The sequence below is a fragment of the Odocoileus virginianus genome, chromosome 7 (genome assembly GCF_023699985.2).
Source record: "Odocoileus virginianus isolate 20LAN1187 ecotype Illinois chromosome 7, Ovbor_1.2, whole genome shotgun sequence".
NCBI lineage: Eukaryota > Metazoa > Chordata > Mammalia > Artiodactyla > Cervidae > Odocoileus > Odocoileus virginianus.
In genome coordinates this window covers 42,395,756-42,417,154 of record NC_069680.1, presented here as the reverse complement: position 1 = coordinate 42,417,154, position 21,399 = coordinate 42,395,756, and the positions used below count along the sequence as shown (strand labels likewise).

At 38.8% G+C, this 21,399-nt stretch overlaps 1 protein-coding gene and 1 long non-coding RNA gene across 3 annotated transcripts in view; both read right to left on the bottom strand.

Moving 5' to 3' along the window:
* Nucleotides 1-575: 575 nt before the first annotated feature.
* On the bottom strand, nucleotides 576-6,715 carry LOC139036027 (uncharacterized). Its single transcript, XR_011488712.1, has 2 exons — nucleotides 2,665-6,715; nucleotides 576-2,291 (listed from the first exon to the last, which is right to left on the bottom strand). It is a non-coding gene; the product is annotated as an uncharacterized lncRNA (long non-coding RNA).
* A 4,328-nt stretch (nucleotides 6,716-11,043) lies between these two features.
* Nucleotides 11,044-21,399, bottom strand: part of MINPP1 (multiple inositol-polyphosphate phosphatase 1) — a 34,497-nt gene continuing 24,141 nt past the window's right edge. The window contains exon 5 of one of the 2 annotated variants that reach the window (XM_020884016.2): nucleotides 11,044-14,495. In XM_020884016.2, the coding sequence (XP_020739675.1) occupies nucleotides 14,102-14,495 (394 nt within the window). In that variant the 3' untranslated portion in view covers nucleotides 11,044-14,101. The remainder of the gene's footprint in view (nucleotides 14,496-21,399) is intronic. The other variant, XM_020884017.2, reaches the window with a different exon arrangement.

Here is a 21,399-nt window from a genome sequence, read left to right as displayed (position 1 = left end):
ACTATTAAACCTTCCTTAGTGAATCCAGCCCACACATTCTTTTACTCACCAAATGTTTATGGGACCTCTATTGTTTGTCAGGTACCATCCTCAACTCTGGGGATACACTGGTAAAGTCTACTTGGCCTTCACAGAACATATGTTACAGGAGGAAACTCAATTTCTCAATTTTCTTTTCCAGACTCAATAGGACTGCACACTCTTGGAGGGCACTGGACTTATCCTTTTTTGAATCACTCCCCACAGTTCCTGACATAAATTAAGTGTTCTGTAAAGTGCTAGACTCAGTGACCTTTTAGCTTGTCCAATGTGCATCATTCAGTAGCCAAGGACTCTTGAGACCTGTCAGCACTATTAGGAGAAAGAAGATAACAAACGTAAAGTCTAACACATTAAGGGCCTAAAAACTATCTTTATGCCTTGAAAAAAGGCCAACATCTCTACCGCTACAGACTGCTGAAAAGTTTGAAGTTGTATGGTACCAAAACTCAGATCATGCCGGCATGGCCTTTAAGCAAGTGATTGTTATAAGTGTGTTGATTTTGTTACTGTTGTTAACCAACTTAAAAAAAAAATTTTTTTTTTCTTAACAGAATATGTTCTTTAATCCTGAAGAAGTTTCTGGATTCCTAATATTAACTAAAACCCTCCACTTTGCCCACTATTACCCCACCATCCCACCCCATGTATGTGTATCTACCTCTATGTAGAGCGTAGAGTATTTACACACCATGTAGAGTCTATAATTTTATTCCAAATCTCCTATTTCCTCCAGGTCAGTGCTTTCCAGCATAAAAAACACCTATTATGCCAATAACTTACAGTTCATTTATTATGAGTTGGTTGTTGCTGTTGTTGAACACTAAGTCATGTCTGACTCTTTGCCATCCCATAGACTGCAGCACACCAGGCTCCTCTGTCCTTCACTATCCCCCACAGTTTGCTCAAATTCATGTCCATTGAGTTGGTAATGCTATCTAACCATCCTATCCTCTATCACCCCCTTCTCCTCCTGCCTTCAACCTTTCCCAGCATCAGGGCTCTTCACATCAGGTGGCCAAAGTATTGGAGCTTCAGCCTCAGCAACAGTCCTTCAGATGAATATCCAGGGTTGATTTCCTTTAGGATTGCCTGGTTTGATCTTGTAGTCCAAGGAACTCTCAAGAGTCTTCTTCAGCACCACAATTCAAAAGCATCTATTCTTCAATTATGAGTTTAATATTAAATAATACAGGATGCCCCTTTGGGTGTAAATTTCAGATAAACCACATATAATTATTTAGTGTAAGCATACTCCATGCAATATTTGGAATATGTGCATTAATCACGCTTAGTTGTACCTGACTCTTTGTGATCCCATGGACTGTAGCCTGCCAGGCTCCTCTGTCCATGGAATTCTCCAGGCAAGAATACTGGAGTGGCTTGCCATTTCCTTCTCCAGGGGATCTTCCTTACCCAGGGATCAAACCCCAGTCTCCTGCATTCCAGGCAGATTCTTTATCATCTGAGCCACCAGGGAAGCCCATTTGGAACATAGTTATATTTTAAAAATTATCTGTTTTTGTATGAAATTCTAATTTAACTTGGTGCCCTGTATTTTTATTCACCAGATCAGGCAATGCTACTTGTTATAGGTCTTTACCTATGCTGTTTCTCATAACCCCTTAAAAATTATGCAAAGTAAGAATGCTATTTTTACAAATAAGGTAACTGATATTCAGAGACAGTAATATTAACACCCTCAAGATTATACTGGCAGGTGGTAGAATCAGGATGTGAAGCTAGGTGTGTTCAAACATGAAGGTCCTGCTTTCATACTTCTCAAGAAAACCAGTAATTGTTACAACTGTTTTGTCCAAAGCTGAATCAAGCTCAAGTTTCATAATGGGAGATGAATGTGAGATTATATTATTATTATAGATTATTATAATGTGAGATTAAGGGACACGCTTTTGCAGTTCCCAAAGCACAGCTCTTCACCGTGCTGAGACCTGGCACCATCTGCCCCTTCTCACCATGTGAGTGCTACTCAGGCTTCATGACACAGCTCAGAGGTTACCTCATTGAGGAAGCTTCTTTGATCATCAAAGCTGATCATTTCATGTATCTTCTCGGCACTTGTACAGTACATTGCAATGATCTTCTTAAGGGTCTGTCTCTCTCAGAAGGCCATGAGTTTCCTGAGGTGGGCACCATGTCATTTTTCCAGTGCCCAGCATGGAAGTAGAGCTTCAGTAAATGCCCAAAGGTTGAAGCCCAAATCCTGGGCATCCAATTTATATAAACTCTGCCTAAAATACATATGAGATTACTGACTTGTTAGACAATGGATCTCCTGGCTGTTTTTGAAAAAAGACATCAGAAAATGGAGTTTAGAAACTAATTTATCTGAATCATGCAAATATTTACAGAGGTACATCTATTCACTCCATAAAGTTGTAAATGGTTCTATTTGAACTCTTATAGTCCAACAGCTAAATATATCCTCATAATACAGTCTACTAAATGTCTACATTTTAAGTATCTTAAGAAAATATATTGATAATAATTAGACATGTCCATAAACCATTTTTCAAGACTTTAATATCTTAGTTTTCTAAGGGTACTTTTTTTCAACAACAAAATAAATACAGCATTAGAATAATAATAATAAAAGAAACTAACCTATCTGCTGCTGCTGCTGCTGCTAAGTTGCTTCAGTCGTGTCCAACTCTGTGCAACCCCATGGACAGCAGCCCACCAGGTTCCCCTGTTCATAGGATTCCCAGGCAAGAATGTTAGAGTGGGTTGCCATTTCCTTCTCCAACCTATATAGATATGGACAAGAAAACCGTATCTGTTACTTTACCATTTGACTTGAGAAGAACCTTATCAATTACACTTTTTTTTAATGATCTTATTTTGCTGTCACCTTTGACATAGTTTTAAGCTGTTTTGTTGCACAATTATCTTGAATGGAACATCTAAGCATGAATCAGCTTTAGTTAACATTCATAAATATCTGGAAAAGCAGGAGAGAGGAGTAAAGCAAAGATCAGTCTCATTTCCTAGCTTGACAAGGTCCAAATCAGTCATTTAAAAAAGCCAATTTTCTAAAAAAAAAAATAAAAATAAAAAAGCCAATTTTGTGTGAAAAATGAAGTCATTTTATGTGCTAAATATACATGTTCTTGGCATATAAGGATGTTATTCCTTAATATATTCCCTTGAATATATTCCAGATTTTTTGAAAAGGTCATTTAAAAATGAATTATAACCGTGGTGAATATGGGGCTTCTTTATGTCAGTCCTCCTTTGTGGACAGACTCAGTGATTTCCAAAGGCTCCCAATTAGATTATTGAAAAGAAATACAGTACTCTTGTCCCTTGGCTGACCTGCTCGTCATCTCAAACTGAAACACGTACTTAGTGCCAACAAAGTGCTACTTCGCTGAGAACAGAAATACATCCATTCCCTCTGGTTTTGAGTTTACCTAATACATCCAGGTTCTGTAGCTCTTTTTCTGAAATATTCCAGACAAGAATAATGATGGGTTGATGCCTGTTCCAAAATGATACGTAAATACTATAAAAGGCGGCTATTTATACTAGTCAATAAGTGTTTAGGAATGATAGACAAATTTAAATTTAGATAATTTCTGTTAAGACAAATAATGACTAGACCCAAAGGGCAACTCTTCTTTGGCAGAAGCCCATTAGGGAAAACTGAATTTATTCTTTTATGCTGAGGAAGTGACTGATGCAACCTAGGGTGTGACTTCATGTACTGGACACAGCTTTATGTCACAAGGAATTCTGTCTAATGGTGGAATCCCAAATATCAACCATGCAGTCTAAGCAGCATCTTGGGAGCCGAAGCAAACTCCTCCTAGGTAGATGGAGGTAAGCACTCTGCTGGCTCTTCCCCTGTACATGTGGGGGAAGGAGAGAGATGCATATAACAGGTGAGAACACTGACTGCAGAGTCAGACTGCTGGAATTTGTCTCCGAGATCTAAGGCTTCCTGACCTTGGACAAGTGTGCTCTGAGCCTCGTTTCTTCCAACTATAAAAGAGAAAACGTTAACAGTTATCTGCCTCATAGATTACTATGAGGATCAGTGAGACAGGTGGATGATTCAGCTCAAGGCCCAGCAAGGTAAGCACACAATCTGTTCATCCTTTCCTGCCTGTCAGAATGATGGAAATCAGTGGAACAGTCCATTGGCATGCAGGCAGACGACGTTTCAGCTTCTGACCACAACTTCCTCTAGATTGATTTCCATGAATGATGTAAATCACATTTGAAAGGAGCAGAGGTTACAAAGAGGAAGAGATGGCAGGGACTCAGGATTTTAAATGCCCCTATTCTTCCTGTTCTTTCCCCTTGGCCTCCTTCCCATCTTATTTTTTGAAGGAAACAAAAACAGATGCACAAAAAACAGGTCAGGAAAATGCATGTTAAAAGACTTTGGCCTAAATCCCTATGCAGAGCTGGCCTTTGGGGAAGATCTGTTGCACATGGCTAGAGGCAGGCCTAGGGCCTAAAAGCAAAGGAGCTCCTTGCAACCCTTCCCTCCCTAAGCCCATCCCCAGGGTTCTCCGCATCTGCCCACTCTAACAGCATGGAAAGGCGGATGTGGGAAGAATGAGTAAGTCAGCAGAGAAGCAACACATTCAAGACAGCATGCATCCCTCACCTGGTGCTCACCTGGTCCAGGCTTTCTCAGCAGCTGAGTGTGAGCCCCGGGATTCCTGGCCTAGATAAATACTCATTGAAGAGAAAAAAGTCAGAAGACAACGTTATTCACTCCGCCGTGTCTGACTCTTTGTGATCCTATGAACTATAGCCCAGCAGTCTCCTCTATCTTTGGGATTTCCCAGGCAGGAGTACCGGAGTGGGTTGCCATTTCCTTCTCCAGGGGATCTTCCAGATCGAGGGATTGAACCTGGGTCTTCTGCATTGCAGGCAGATTCTGTACTATCTGAGCCACCAGGGAAACCCTCAAAAGACAGAGTCAAGAGTAATCACCACACCTGGCTCAGAACTTTAACCTGTTCTATTCTCTTCATTTGTTGAGCTCCTATTATGTGCTGGGCACTTATTCCAGATGCTGAAAACCATCCACCCCAGTTTAGAAGTCAATGATAACCAAAAAGAGCATTCAAGCCCTAGGCCCTGTGCACCTCAGACTTGCCCTTTTCCTCAGAACTTAACTCCTGCCCTTCATGTTAATGATTTTGCCCTCTACCTTGCAGCTTCCTGAGGACAGGGTGTGAAAGAGGGGAAGAGAGGGACCAGAAGACAGGTTTAGGGTTCCAGAGCTGGAAAATAACAGAGGATTATCAAGAGAGGAGATGATGTTTTTGATTGCTTTTCCTAGTTTCACTTTTGTCAGCATCAAGGTCAAAAGCAGTGGCCCTGCTGACCCCAGTGGGTTCTGTTCTCCCAAAGCCTCTTTAGATTTTAACTCAAGACACAAAGCCTCAGGCCTTCCCTCTCAGTTCCAAGTTATTACAAACCTCACATTTCTGTCACTGGACTGTCCTTTGGCCCCATATAGAAAATTAAGTGTTGATCTTGATTGGGGAAAAAGTGGCTTGCACCAGACAGAAGAGATTCAGGTAGATAGTCTCTACTTGTTTGCTTTAGGAAATGATTTGCCTGCTTGACATCCCAAGCAGGAAGATTTTCATACAAGAGTAGCTGAGAGCAATAATAATCCACTCAAAAGTCATGAGCTGAGAGGAGGCCAGGTTCTAGGGACAACAAAAAGATGCTCCACCAGACACTTTACAGACCAGTCCCAGTCATCAGCTATACCAATGTTGGTCCCCAAATGGAGCTGCAGAATCCACGGAGAGCTCAGGACAGACTCCACTACATCATCATAGGGCCTGCTTTTTTTTAAGCTGCTCCTTAAGATTCCTATTCATTTATCCCCGTGATCTATAAAAAATAAATTGACTTATAGTAACATGCTTATATTTTAACTTGGGGAAATTGAAATTCAACCAGCTAGGACACTTTGTATGTAAAAACAAAGAACAGAATTCAGAGGGTAAAAAAACAAAACCCTCCAGACTTCATGATATGTGTTTTCTTGCCTGTTCTATCACGAACATACTCTCTCTGGAACTCTCTTCATTTCCCAGGTGAGAATAAAAAGGTGTAATGTGAAGAAGCTGTGACCCTCTTCAAGTCACATAGTTTCAGTTGCAGAGGTCATGCTAGACCACAGGACTGGACTTCTATCTAGGGCTTTTGTTTTGTTCTCAAACACATGACAACCTTCCTATTGTACATAGACTAAAAATGTCCTAAATGAGATGGGAAATTATTTACTGGTTGAAACAAAGGATTTCGAAAGATGGAAAAAACAAACAAACTGTGGTATAGCCATTTCTAGAAGACATGGCCTAAGAGGAAGCAGTAGGCTGTAGCGGGTCAGGGAACAGGGGACAATGGATTCAGGAATCAGGAGGACAATGCCTATGCCTACGAATGGCTTGATGATACAGGAGATCCCCAAATATCATTATGAGACATGGATTTGGGCTGGGTATCTAGACGACAGCAACTACAAAACCACTAAACAGAGGTAAGGATAGAAAGACCGAAAAAAGGAAAAAGAGGAAGAAAAAGACATAAATAAATACACTATGCTAAACAAGAGTGCTAAAGACATCTCAAATGAAAAGAAATCTAATTTAGAAAAGAAAAAAGAACAATAAAATCAACAAGAAGAACATGAATTCATCCTGGATAAAATTAAAAATAATTTTATGTTACAGGATGACAAAAACTTTAAAATAGATATTTAGAATGCCCAAAGAGACAAACTGAAGGTTAACTTTCATTTTAAAAGAACAAAAGATAAAACAAAAAGAAATAAAACAGGTGAATATGAAAAATAACCACTTAGAAGTACTGGAAATTATTTTTAAGTAGTCTTGAAGTTTTTAAAAAGCAGTAATCAAATTAAAAAACAAAACAAAAACACCTCATCATATTGGATAAACTCTAGACAACACTGAGTACGGAAATTAGAAAGCAGCATCAAGAGGCAAAGGGTTGAAAAATATTAAAAGGCTGTGAAGAGACCTGGAGGATCAATTTACAGGTGAATAGATTGAAAGGATCCAACATACATCTAACAGGAGTTCCAAAAGAGGAACTCATTATTTCTTGTAACTCTTCCATAAATGCCCAGAAAGGGAGGAATAGCATCTCTCCCTCATTTGGCCAAGCCAGGTATATACTACCTGCACATACCCATTCAATCAAGTTGACTATGTGCTGTCAGTTTTTGCCCACACCAAATGCATGCAAATGTTGCCAGAGGGCAGGAAGCACTGTAACCCAGGCCACTGGAGACATTTCTGATCCATTTAATACCACCTCCCCAAGCATCCTATAAACGGAACACTAAAGCTGGAAATTGTCCCCTACAATTTTGTTTTAAACCTGACAGCTAATGCTACTAATTCAGCAGAGGAATATTCCCACTTCGTTGTTTTCAACTCTTAAGGATCTCACCTCAATTATTTCCCAGATTCCAAGGGCCTATGTTTTAGTTATGTCCTAAAACACAGGCCATTTAGTTATGACTCCTCTGGGGTCTCTCTAGTTCTTCTTCACTTTCTGCCATAAGGGTGGTGTCATCTGCATATCTGAGGTTATTGATATTTCTCCCAGCAATCTTGATTCCAGCTTGTGCTTCCTCTAGCCCAGCGTTTCTCATGATGTCCTCTGCATATAAGTTAAATAAGCAGGGTGACAATATACAGCCTTGACGTACTTCTTTTCCTATTTGGAACCAGTCTGTTGTTCCACGTCCAGTTCTAACTGTTGCTTCCTGTCCTGCATACAGGTTTCTTAAGAGGCACGTCAGGTGCTCTGGTATTCCCATCTCTTGAAGAATTTTCCACAGTTTATTGTGATCCACAGTCAAAGGCTTTGGCATAGTCAATAAAACAGAAATAGATGTTTTTCTGGAACTCTCTTGCTTTTTCTCTTGATGAAAGTGAAAGAGGAGAGTGAAAAAGTTGGCTTAAAGCTTAACATTCAGAAAACTAAGATAATGGCATCTCGTCCTATCACTTCATGGCAAACAGATGGGGAAACAGTGGAAACAGTGGCTGACTTTATTTTGGGGGGCTCCAAAATCACTGCACATGGTGATTGCAGCCGTGAAATTAAAAGACGCTTACTCCTTGGAAGGAAAGTTATGACCAACCTAAACATCATATTAAAAAGCAGAGACATTACTTTTCCAACAAAGGTCCATCTAGTCAAGGCTACAGTTTTTCCAGTGGTCATGTATGGATATGAGAGTTGGACTATAAAGCAAGCTGAGCGCAGAAGAATTGATGCTTTTGAACTGTGGTGTTGGAGACTCTTGAGAGTCCCTTGGACTGCAAGGAGGTCCAACCAGTCCATCCTAAAGGAGATCAGTCCTGGGCGTTCATTGGAAGGACTGATGTTGAAGCTGAAACTCCAATACTTTGGCCATCTGATGCGAAGAGCTGACTCATTTGAAAAGACCCTGCTGCTGGGAAAGATTGAAGGAAGGAGGAGAAGGGGACTACAGAGAATGAGGCGGTTGGATGGCATCACTGACTCAATGGACATGGGTCTGGGTGGACTCCGGCAGTTGGTGATGGACAGGGAGGCCTGGCATGCTGCAGGTCAGGGGTCACAAAGAGTCGGACACGACTGACTGAACTGAACTGGGGTCTCAATTCTCCTGCAAAATAATAGTCCTCACCCTTGAATGGGGCAGCCTACAGCTCTGCACTTTAACCATTTTATATGCAACCATTTCAATATGTTCTTCCCGGCGTTATTTTGATGTAATGGCCCAGGTGGCAGAACTTGCTGTCCAGGCATCCCTCCCTAAAGGCAGTGCCTTTAGTCTTATCTAGTTTCCTGCTGAGCTGTAATTCCTTTTCTGTGCCAGTACTTAGAGCCCATAACAAAGCCATGTAACAACCAAGAGTTTGCTCACTTTTTTCCCATTTTGATTTCCCACCATTTCCGTTAATATATCTAGCTATTTGCCCTTTGGAGCCTTTCCCGGGCACCCCTGTACTCACGCAATGCCTGGCGTTCCATAAACCTAGCCAGGTCACCCTCTATGGAAGTGACTTGCCAGCCTGGGCTTTTCCCTGTGAACAATGGCTTTCCCCTAGCATGGCCCCTTTACTCATTCCTGCGTTGTTTCCAGTTTACTGCCTGGCTTGCCAATTATTGGAGGAGGGAAGGAACGCAAAGTGTCCACCAAACAGAAGGCATCTTGAGAACAAAATGCCAGGCAGGCAGCTCTGTGTAATCAATCAATGGGTCATTTTACTGTAGAGTAACTTACAGGGTGGGAAGGGATCAGGTGGATAATCCAGAAACATTCACAGCTGTACTCTGCATCATCGGGAGACCATTGGGATAATTGTATAGTTAACCTAGGATATGAGGTAGGTATTTGGAAACAGGATAAGCATTCCTAAGTCAAGGTTCATGAATGGGTAACTAGTCTCCTGGGAACCAAGAATTCATCAGTGAAGGTTTTCATCATTGTTTGGGGGCTAACAGAGCATAGAGGCCACCTGGTTCTGATCATTATTAAACAATACCTATTAACTATTTAATACAAAGCTCTTGATGACAGAGAAGTGGTTCACTGTACAGTATCGTCCTGGGTAGGATCACGGAGGGAGAAACTGTAAAGGCCCAAGATGGCGTCAGTTATGCTAACAACCATACAGGGGTTAAGTTTTATCTTCAGATCCTCAGATTGGGAGATATTTTCGGGCAGTATTTGTATGTAACAAGATTCTACTGACATAATTGGTCATGTGGTGTTTGCTGTAAAACACATTGTTACTGCAATGATGGTTATTATATGATGGATTGGGGCAGAGACCATAGACATGGCATGACACACGTGCAACCTGCAGCAAAGCCTTGCCTTTTTCATTCCCTCAAATTCTTCATCATGGATATCAGCCAAAGCATCTGCCAGTTGCCACTGTTCAATGCGCACTCAATGAGCCTGGCTTTATGGACTCCAGGGATGGGTCAAGGGCATGAGGCTAAGGAACTGCTTTAAAGCAGTGGAACGGAAAATAAGTACACAGTATAATCGTAGTTACCATTATCCTGTAATTCATACAATTTAGAAGCTCCAATAAGGCCTGAATGTGTTATACTGGGAAATGTTACAAATGCAATTCTAAGGGTTGGATTGTAATACAGCTACTAACCTGCCCCACCCTGGTATACCAGGTACATTGTACAGTGAGCTGAGCCTGGAGATACAATTTGATTTGTCCTGGAAATGGTCACATACAAAGCTCTGCCTAGACATTTGTCTTCTTTCCATTTCCTGCTACGCATACAACTTTTTGACCTAAGCAATTATAGCTAATGGTTACAGAGAAGGACAGAGAGTGGCAGCATCTTCAAAAGCACATTTTCCCCCCAGTGGTGGGCAGTGTCAAGAGACTTAAGTGGTTTACAATCAGCTGCATTACTTAAAACAATCTGCATGCCAAAGTGCCCCAAATGAATGAAGTCAAAATTCCACTGTTACCACTGATACGGCATTTGAATACAGCAAAACAATGGATGATGTTAAATTGAAACCAGTTTTAATAAATTAATCTTAAATAATAAATTTAAGAATCCTTCTATCTTAAAATATATTACTCCAATAATGATAAAATGAAGTATGAAAGTTAACCGCCTCATAATCTGCCAGGTAGGAAGCCCAAACTACAATTCTTTTAACTAGAATAATATGACATCTTTTTTCCTGCTATGGAATTTTCTCAAAAATACTCACTCCCTCTTTTTCTTCTCTCTCTCCTCACACACATACACATACACCAATTTAAAAACAGCTTAACAGACTGATGTGAAGGTGCTTAAGGGTAGGTTAAGCTGATAGGTAAGTGGAAGGAAATGCTTAAGTGAGAGAAAAAGAATAGAAAACTCAGTGATCTGTGATTCTATGAGAATTAAGTGACTAGGTAAGTTCAGGAGAAGAGCTAGATAAAAGGCAAATTACATTGTAATGCAAATATTTATTTTCAGCTTACATTTGGCAGAATAGTCCAAATTCCAAGGATCATTAATCAACTGTATGAAATACCACCTTAAAGAAATACATCCCCAAAATTTATACTTACAAATTCTGTTTGGCTGTATGTAGCTCCCAGATATTTAAAGTCATGCATCAGTTCCACAGTTTACAAAAGAAAGCACTCAAAGGTATAAAATTTGACTTTTGCCTGAAAAAAATTAAGCTCCTTTTCAAGTTGAACTCTGCTTTCAGTGTTAAAATTAAGATCAAGATTATATACAAAGACAGTTTCAAGCACAGGATTTTGTGTTGGAGAAGAGAAACTTCAAAATGATAAAATGACTATAAAAAAAGAGTAAAGACAAATGCACTGCACACATTAAGTTGTAGACTACAGACAGAAAAATGACTAATGTTCATAGGCTATTTATTAATTGACCAAAATCTCAGAACCGACAGTGATTACATTTTGGCTTAAATGAGTAAAGTGGAAACATATCATGAATGAAATCTTGGTGGCCAAAGGTTATTTTTCAACATTCAACTTTTCATATATCCTATCTGAGATAAGATCTTTTGCTTTTATCATAAGATTTTTCAGTTTCAGGTATTTCCTAAGTGAGAATAATAGCACCAGAATGTCACAGCCTATGTAACATTAATGAAAATGGACCATACTTACCCTCTATCCTGAAATAGTTTACATACCAAAGACTACAATGATAACTATATGGTTTTACTTAATAATAAATAAATAAATAATAAATTAAACAATTTCTATGAAAACTTCATGAATCAAATTATTTAATGTTCCAGTTATCAAGTAAATTTGTTGTAAGGTCTTTTAAGATAACCCCCTTGAAAGAAAAACTAGGCTTACTCAACTTTAACATGCTCACAGTCTGAGTCTAGTGTTTGTACACATAAAGTACATGACTCATGAACTGATATTGTTGATTTGTGATAAATGATCAAAAAGTCCTGAAAAACAAATATAGCAATTAAATCAATTATTCAAGAATGATATGCACAGTGAAGTCCTTTTTATAGAAAAGTTTAAATTCCCACAATACTATAAAATTTCAGAGTCAAGCATGCAGTGGAATGGTGAATACTGAACTTCATGTTGGTGGTTACCAACAGGCAGGCAGCGAGGGAAAAGCATCAGGAAGACATACAAAAGTCTTCAATTTTTATTTGATCTAAACCAAATGATATAATGTTAATTTTGATAAAACAGTATGAAAGGCATGAATATACTATTCTCTTCTTGTCTGCCTTAGACGAATTCTTAGAAAATTATTAACATCAGATCTTTGTAGGAATAATCAGCAGTGTATTGATGCATCAGTAATATTTATCAGCTAATCATCTATTCTGTGAACATCACTCATTTGAAGATCAATGATTTATAAATGATCTATGCATCTTTTTATAATTTCAATTTACAGTTTTAACAATTTACTTAGATTTCGAACAAAATGGATTTCCATTCTTAATAAGTGAAAACCTAAGAAATTTTTTTATTCTTTAATTGGAGGAAAATTGCTTTACAATGTTGTGTTGGTTTCTGCCATACAACAATGCAATTCAGCCATAATTTTATATATATATACATATATATACATATACATATATATTTACTTTCCTCTTGAGCCTTCCTCCCCAGAAACTTTTATTGGAAGAAAATGTCTTTATATCACCTGATTAGTCAAAGCTGCCTGAAATGCTATCCTTTTACCATCAATTATTGATTGTGTATCAATATGGAAAGCAGAAAAAAACCTGGTAGTAAAGTTGTAAGAATTATGTTTATTATTATAGAAACTACTTTTATGGCATTTGATAGAACTCAGTACTATTGCTTTGAAATGGGTTCATATCTGTGAAAGGGCTTCCTTGTGGCTCAGATGGTAAAGAATCTGCCTGTAATGTGGGAGGACTCAGGTTCAATCCCTGGGTTGGGAAGATCCCCTGGAGAAGGGCATGGCAACCCACTCCAGCATTCTTGCCTGGAGAATCCCATGGACAGAAGAGCCTGGTGGGCTACAGTCCATAAGGTCACAGAGTTGGACATGACTGAGTGACTAAGCAGCAGCATGTGTGAATCTGAAAGCCCACCCATATGAAGTCAGTCTTTACAAAAATGAAGAACAAACAAGATATTAAACCTCAAAAGATATATCTCACATAACAGCAAAATATACAAATACTAGCAAAGTGACAATTTTTAAAAACATATAAAGTAAAAAAAAAAAACAAAAAAACACATAAAGCAATGGATTTAAGTTTGATTCTATTCTTCTGTCTTGTTGCTAATGGTCCTCTCTGTTCTTCCAGTTATATATGTGAAACAGGTATGATAATAATTAAATCACGGCCTTTCAAGACTCACTAAGAGGTTAAAAGGAATTATTGAAATTGTGTTCAAATACTTTATAAATACTCTTAACAAAGATATTTTATTATACTTTGTCTTCCTTCAGTGAAGGTGTTCTTTTAAATTTTACTGTTTCTTAATATTGTTTCAAATTCTCAACTAGAGATGTTAATTTCTTCCAAAGTGATACTCCCAGTGAATCATAATAGCTCTGATTAAGAAGATAATACTAGAACTATGCTACCTGAGGAAAAAAGAAAGAATGGCAGCACAACTCGTAAAGTTCCGAGACTTAGTCCAGTCAAGTTATGGACTGTCCAACTGACAAAATATTTTGTTACTTCAAAACTTCTGTTTATCATTTTCAAATCATGTTCCATCTCAGTGTGAGATTTCTTACATAAAGAGGAAGAATTTGAATTCTGTAAACATATGTAGTGCCAGTTATCTCTGAATAGATTTCCCATAAGAGAGCTGCTTCAGTGAAGAATCATTTCTTACACACCCATGTCCAGACTCAAAAAGAAACATTTTTCTTTGAATAAACAGAAATACTCAAGAAATGTTAAAGCTTTCTGTACCCAGGGACTGCCCACCTATTCCAAGCATGGAATCACTCCCTGGAGATTGCTGATGAATTAAAAATGTTTGGCAGTTACTCATAGCTCATCAGATGTGTTCACCTTTGGTAGTTTACATTCTTCACTGGTATGACAACTCTGAAGGATGTCCTTATAGTGGTTCTTCAGATCTTCATACAAAGAAACAGTTTCTTGTGAGTGAGCCAATGGTAACACTTTTTCATTCAGTAACATCTGCACTCGGAATTCTTCTTTAGGAGTCTTAGCATTTTTACAATGGTAAAGCACAAATATCAGGTTTGAAGCATAGGGTACAATGTGACCACTTCGGAACTTCCGATGCATCTGCTCTTTGTAATTGTAAGCTGTTAGGGGTTCCTTGTCTTTGAAGTAGCCCATGAGAGAAAGCAGTGGAAGAAGGGTCTCTGCATGGCCAAACTGGAGGATGACTGGAGAGGAAATTGGCTGAGAACTTAAAAGAGAAATAGAGAAAAAGACACATATAAACATTTTCTACATACATAGTAATTTAACATAATAACCACACTTAGAATTAACACACAACTTTCTCATCTTTTAAAAATCTTTATGTAAACAACAATATGGCTAAAATTTTGGATCACTGAATACTGTAAATCTATCTAAAACACACACATTATTCTTTAAGCTTAAAGAAAGCTGAGTCTTTACTGGTAGATAAGGGAACTTCAAGTTGATATGGATTTCAAAACTGTACTGCCTTTCTGTGAATGAATCTGAGCACTTGGCCCTTAGTAAATATTGATTACTCTCTGGAGCTCTTCTGAATGAACTGCAAATGTTATTTCATCTTTAGTGAATTAGGACACTATTCAGTAAATTTCTTGGTTAAAACCAAGTCTGAACAGTGAATGGTAATGCATATAATTCTTCAATGTTTTATGAGACCTGACTTGGTCACCAAATGTGGGAGAGTCACAAAAGGGTAAAGACACAAACTATTCTAGCTGATAAAACTAGATCTGTGGTTGGGAATGGAGTTTATACACTGCCAGAAACAATAGCTTTCAACACATGAGCTAGGTCACCTTTTTATTTTCTTTCAAGTTTTCTATGATTTTTCTCTGATAAACACTTCTTTTAAAAGTAGCAGCAGGGCTTCCCTGGTGGCTTAGTGGTAAAGAATCCACCTGCCAATGCAGGAGACATGGGTTAGATCCCTGATCCGGGCAAGATTCCACATGCTGCAGAGCGACAAAGCCAGTGTGCCGCAACTACTAAGCCTGTGCTCTAGAGCCCAGAAGCCACAACTACTGAGACCACATGCCGCAGCTACTGAAGCCCGGGTGCCCTAGAGCCTGTGCTCTGCAACGAGAGAAGCCACATCAATGAGAAGCCTTCACATTGCAACTAAAGAATAGTCCCTGCTTGAGGCAACTTGAGAAAAGTCTGAGCAGCAAAGAAGACCTAGCTCAGCCAAAAATAAATAAATAAATAAACAATTTTTAAAAAACAGCAGCAAATGGCTATTTAGCCTTTTCTCCAACTTTTATAAAAAGACTATGGCTTTTGTTCTTAAATATAATTTGTAAGCCTATTCAAACACAAAATCCAAGGAAGACAGGATAAATGTATATGTGAGGCTGATTTACTTTGTTGTACAGCAGAGACTAATACAACACTGTAAAGCAACTATATTCAATTTAAAAAAAAAACAAAACTATTCAAACACAGTTAACCAAACATTAGGTTACAAATTTTTTGGGAGGACAGCAATATTTGCAGCAGTTTCTGAATCCTCCTGATTCCTCACATAAAAATAGATGGAGCAAATGAATAGCAGATCCAAAGCCCAAGGGAAACAATCACAACTATTTTATTTTTTTCTACCAAGTCTTTGAAATGCCATGTGCACTTTACATTTAAAGCAATCTCAATTCAGACCAGCCCCATTTTCAGGTTCTGAATAACCACACGTGACTGGTGGCTACGTGCAAAAGTGTTCGCTAGGCAGTGGAGTGAACAGACCTACCTACATACTTGGGTTCAAAAGTCAATCAAAAAGAAAATAGGAAAAAAAAAGATAATAGCCAAACAACAAACACACATATGAAACAAAAAAAAAAAACATGTGCTGGGGGAAGGGGAACAGACTAACAGGGCTGTGTACAAATGAGTTCAAAGTCCTATTAGCGTCACACATACAAGCTACAGAAGAAATTAAATCTAGATTGTTATCCAAATTTAAGTTTTAAACCTAATATTCCTTAGATTTATATAAAGTGCAATAAATCCCACTTTCTCTTCTGACTGCCTACTTTCAGTCACATATTAAAATCAGCTATTTTTGAGAAGAAAGTTGAGAAAAACTGTGGTTTGAAAATGCTTATTGGGAGTTTTATGGGAAATCAAGTTTATATATAATTAGATTCACATAGGAAGCCAAATCAACAAAAATAAATGACTGTCTTGTGCCATATGATGCAGCTAAATTAAAGAAAATATTTTAGAATTTCAAGAAATTTTCAACAGAAAGGAAAAACACAATTTAAAAAATAAATGCCCTAAATATTATCTTATTACAGATCAATCTCCATTACAAAAGGATGAAATATACAAAAAACAGTATTTTTAAAGGTCTGGTTAAATCCATAAACACAATAGTGATAATGAAAGACAAAGACTACATATTAGAGGGTCAAAATTAACATAGCCTTCCTCAAAACAATGTAAAAAACTAAAACATCAGCTTACTTAGAGATTAAATGTGCTTGCAGAAAGTAGTAAGCAACTTATAATTCTTTGTAGGTTACATATTTTTACAATAATGCCAAATATAAAGGAGAAATGAGCACAATTTCACTCATAATTATTTTTTGCTTACCTTTACCCATTGTGCCTTAGTGTCCTGCACACATAGCAGATGCTATAGCTACTCCAGAAAAAGATTGGCTGATGTCCCTTGTATTTACACACAAAAAGCACTGGACAAAAATGGAGGTTCCCAATTTTCTGCAACATAGTAATTATACTCTACACCTTGAATTCAGTTTGCTGAGTAATAGTGTATGCAAGTACATTTTTATTGTAGCACAGAAGAAAGGGACTATGTCAAAAAAATGACAATTTTTAGCTTCAGAGAACCTGTATCTAGGTCAAATGTTTCAACTCCAATGAGTAAGTAATAGCTATCTGGAACACTGTACTGAAGTTGTATCCAGAGCCACTGGATACAATTTCCTAAACACTTTCTCCTTTATAGATGAACATCTTTGCCTTGTCAGCCAATCTTTATCTCTCATTTTCCAGACATAATTAAAATCACTTTGCCTATTTCTAAGACATCTAATTACAAAATACGGCACTAGTTTGCATCCGTTGGTACTGGTTTGGTACCTGACTTCTTGTTTTTTGATAGCAATATCACCCCTTGTTGGGTGTATTACAAACTACACAAATATATGTATGTATGTGTGTGTGTGTCTGTGTGTGTATCATACTATCACTTGAAACAAATTACCACTTTAAGAATTACGTGTAAATCATTCCTAAATGCATGTACACAAATCTTTATTGAGCACAGAATAAGAAGGTACTTCACTGGTTTAGTTTGTGTGTTCTGTGTGCTAAGTCGCTTCAGTCGTGTCTGACTTTGCGACCCCATGGACTGTAGCCTGTCAGGCTCCTCTGTCCATGGAATTCTCCCAACCTAGGGATCAAACCCGGGTCTCCTGGATTGCAGGTGGATTCTTTATCATCTGAAGCACCAGGGAAGCCTTGGTTTGGTTTAGTTTATATCTTTTTTTAAAATGCCAAGGAATAGTATTAAAAACCTAGCTTAGAGGAATTTTATCTCACAGAGAAAGCTTTTTTATAAAAAACAGAAAAGAATGCCTTATGAAACTTTGTAAAATATGCTATCAACATGAACTAGAACTAAATCTCTAAAGTGGTCTAAAATTATCTTTAACCACCTCCATGTTTTCATACTGTTCACGGGGTTCTCAAGGCAACAATACTGAAGTGATTTGCCATCCCCTTCTCCAGTGGACCACGATTTGTCAGAACTCTCCACCATGACCTGTCCATTTTGGGTGGCCCTACATAGTTTCATTGAGTTAGACAAGGCTGTGGTCCATGTGATCAGATCGGTTAGTTTTCTGTGACTGTGGTTTTCATTCTGTCTGCCCTCTGATGGAGAAGGATAAGAGGCTTATGGAAGCATCCAGATGGGAGACTGACTGAGGGGAAACTGGGTCTTGTTCTGATGGGCGGGGCCATGCTCAGTAAACCTTTAATCCAATTTTGTTGAAGGGCGGGGCTGTGTTCCCTTCCTGTTGTTTGACCTGAGGCCAAACTATGGTGGAGGTAATGAAGATAATGGTGACCTCCTTTTAAAGGTCCCATGCACGCACTGCTGCACTGAGTGCCCCCAGACTGCAGCAGGCCACCGCTGCCCCACGCCTCTGCTCCTAGACACTCGTGGGCAAGTCTGGGTCAGTCGCTTGTGGGGTCACTGCTCCTTTCTCTCAGGTCCTGGGGCACACAAGCTTTTGTTTGTGCCCTCCAAGAGTCTGTTTCCTTGGTCCTGTGTAAGTTCTGGCGGCTCTATGGTGGGGTTAATGGCAACCTCCTTCAAGAGGGTTTATGCCACACCCAGGTCTACTGCACCCAGAGCCCCTGCCCCTGTGGCAGTCCACTGCTGACCCATACCTCTGCAGGAGGTATAAACTCAAACACAGTTCTGGCTCAGGCTCTGTGGGGTCTCTGGGTCCTGGTGTACACAAGGTTTGTTTGAGCCCTCCAAGTGTCTCTGGTGGGTATGGGGTTTGATTTTAAACGTGATTTTGCCCCTCCTACCGTCCTGTTGGGGCTTCTCCTTTGCTCTTGGACGTGGGGTATCTTTCCTTGGCGGGATCCAACATTTGATGCTTTGAATTGATGCTTTTGAACTGTGGTGTTGGAGAAGACTCTTGAGAGTCCCTTGGACTGCAAGGAGATCCAACCAGTCCATCCTAAAGGAAATCAGTCCTAAATATTCATTGGAAGGACTGATGCTGGAAAAGGCTGAATGCAGTAGGAAAAGGGGATGACAGAGGTGAGATGGTTGGATGGCATCACCGACTCAGTGGACATGAGTTTGAGTAAAGTGTGGGAGTTGGTGATGGACAGAGAAGCCTGGCATGCTGCAGTCCATGGGGTTGCAAAGAGTTGGACACGACTGAGTGACTGAACTGAACCTCCATATTTTATACAATTCTAAAAATCTTTCTTCTTGATTTTATTTCAAAATGAATTCAGAGCTCACAAAATGTATAGGTTGGATTTTTAGGGTAAAAAGCAGAATTTACATTCCTAAATAAGTTACAAGATTTAAAAAAAAAAAAAAAGGTTAAGTAATTTTTGTATTAACTCAAAAAGTATTCCCAATAGATAAAACCTCAGAATATAAATCACTAGACTCAAACAAAACTTTTTCTTCACTATTTGTTTTTCTTAGCTGGAATTCAATTTGGTAATCCTTAATGGTTCAAGTGCCAAAACTAGAATAAATATAATTATTCTTCATGTAATCTTCTTCAAGGCTCCCTAGAAAAGCAGAAGTAAAACATCTAACTTATAATTATGAGGTACATAATTCAAAAGAATTTACCTAATAATTTTTCAGTCCTCTTAGATACATACTTCAAATCAAGGGCCTACTTAGGGCTAAGAACGTGAGAATGCTTTTCTTCACTTATAAACAATGACTAAACAATATGTGGATCTCATATTTTGGGCTTCCCAGTGGCTCTGTGGTAAAAAAAATCTGCCTGCCAATGCAGAAGCCACAGGAGACGTGAGTTTGATCCCTGGGTTGGAAAGATCCCTTTGTGGAGGAAATGGCAACCCACTCCAGTATTTCTGCCTTACGCACATGCATGCAAGCAATATGTAAACTGATTTATACTTTATTGTTTGAAACTCAATTGAGAAAATATCAAACTCTGGGTATAAAAAAAAAACTCGAACTTTCAGTTTTCAGTCTATAAGGAGCTTAGAAACTGTCATTCCACCCTAAAAACAAAGAGCCAAACAAAATGAAAACTTAACGGTTCATCTTAGATCCATTAGAGAGGTGAGGTCACAGGTCAAACTGCTGCCCCCTCAATTGGAGAGACAGGCAGACACAGAGAATTATAATTTACAGGAACAGAAACCTCCACAGGAACCCATGCCAGGGTCAGAAAACTTAAAACTGTAAATTGACAAGTTGCTAGAGGCTTGGTGTAGACAAGTCTAAGAGTTAAAAATCTCAGGGGACCTGTTGTAGGGGATGTGAAGTCTGCCAGATCCTCACAGTGAACCCCCCTCTAAGCTATCTGCTAGGAACTGATTTACTTCTGTAAGTACAAGCCCAACTGCTGTTTGAAAGAACCAAAACCCCAGCTTCTTCTCAAATATATCCAAGTTTCATGGATGCCATAGGAAATTTTCTGGATTTTATTCCCAAGCTTATTCAAAGCAAAGTTGGTTTGTGATTAAGTCCAAAACACTGGCATCAGCCAATTGGTTACAGTGTGCATGTATATGCCTGAATGAGGGAATACAGGAGAGAGAGAGAAAGACAGAGAGAGAGAGAGAGAAAGACAGAGAGAGAGAGAGAGAGTGTGTGTCTGCCTGCCTGTCTAGGGGCTGGAGGGTTAGAAAGACCAGAGAGAACAAGAGGACATGATTAAGTCCAAAACACTGGCATCAGCCAATGGGTTACAGTGTGCATGTATATGACTGAATAAGGGAATACAGAAGTGTGTGTGTGTGTGTGTGTGTGTGTGTGTGTGTGTGAGAGAGTGTGTATGTGTCTGCCTGCCTGTCCAGGGGTTGGAGGGTTAGAAAGACCAGAGAGGACAAGAGAACATAAAGTATGGGAAGACAACAGGGGCAAGAATGTGAAAAAAAAAAAAAAAAACAAAAAAAACACTTCTCAATGTACTCAATTCCTAATATAAGGCCACTGCACATAATTTTGTCAGAAAATTGCAGAGACCATAAAGACTGCTACATTCCATTCTACCTGGGATCCCACATAGTTTTCTTTGTATCATATGGCCATTCAATAAACAGAGTTGTGAGGTTCAGGATGCCAGGACAGAAAGAACTAGCTTTTTACCCTTAACTAAAAACTGCTGTCTTTTGGTAGGAAGATGTAGAATTTTTTTAAAGGAGGAACTGCCAAGGCAATCAGCAATGACATGTATTCAATACTCACTGTGTCTGTAGTTTTATAATTATTGGGGACATGAAACCATTTGAAAATCTAAAGGAATGAGATTTCATCCCAGAGAAATGCTCAAACCCATAAAAACTTGAATACAGTTTTGGGAGTTCAGACTCTACACATCCTAAGAATCCCTCTG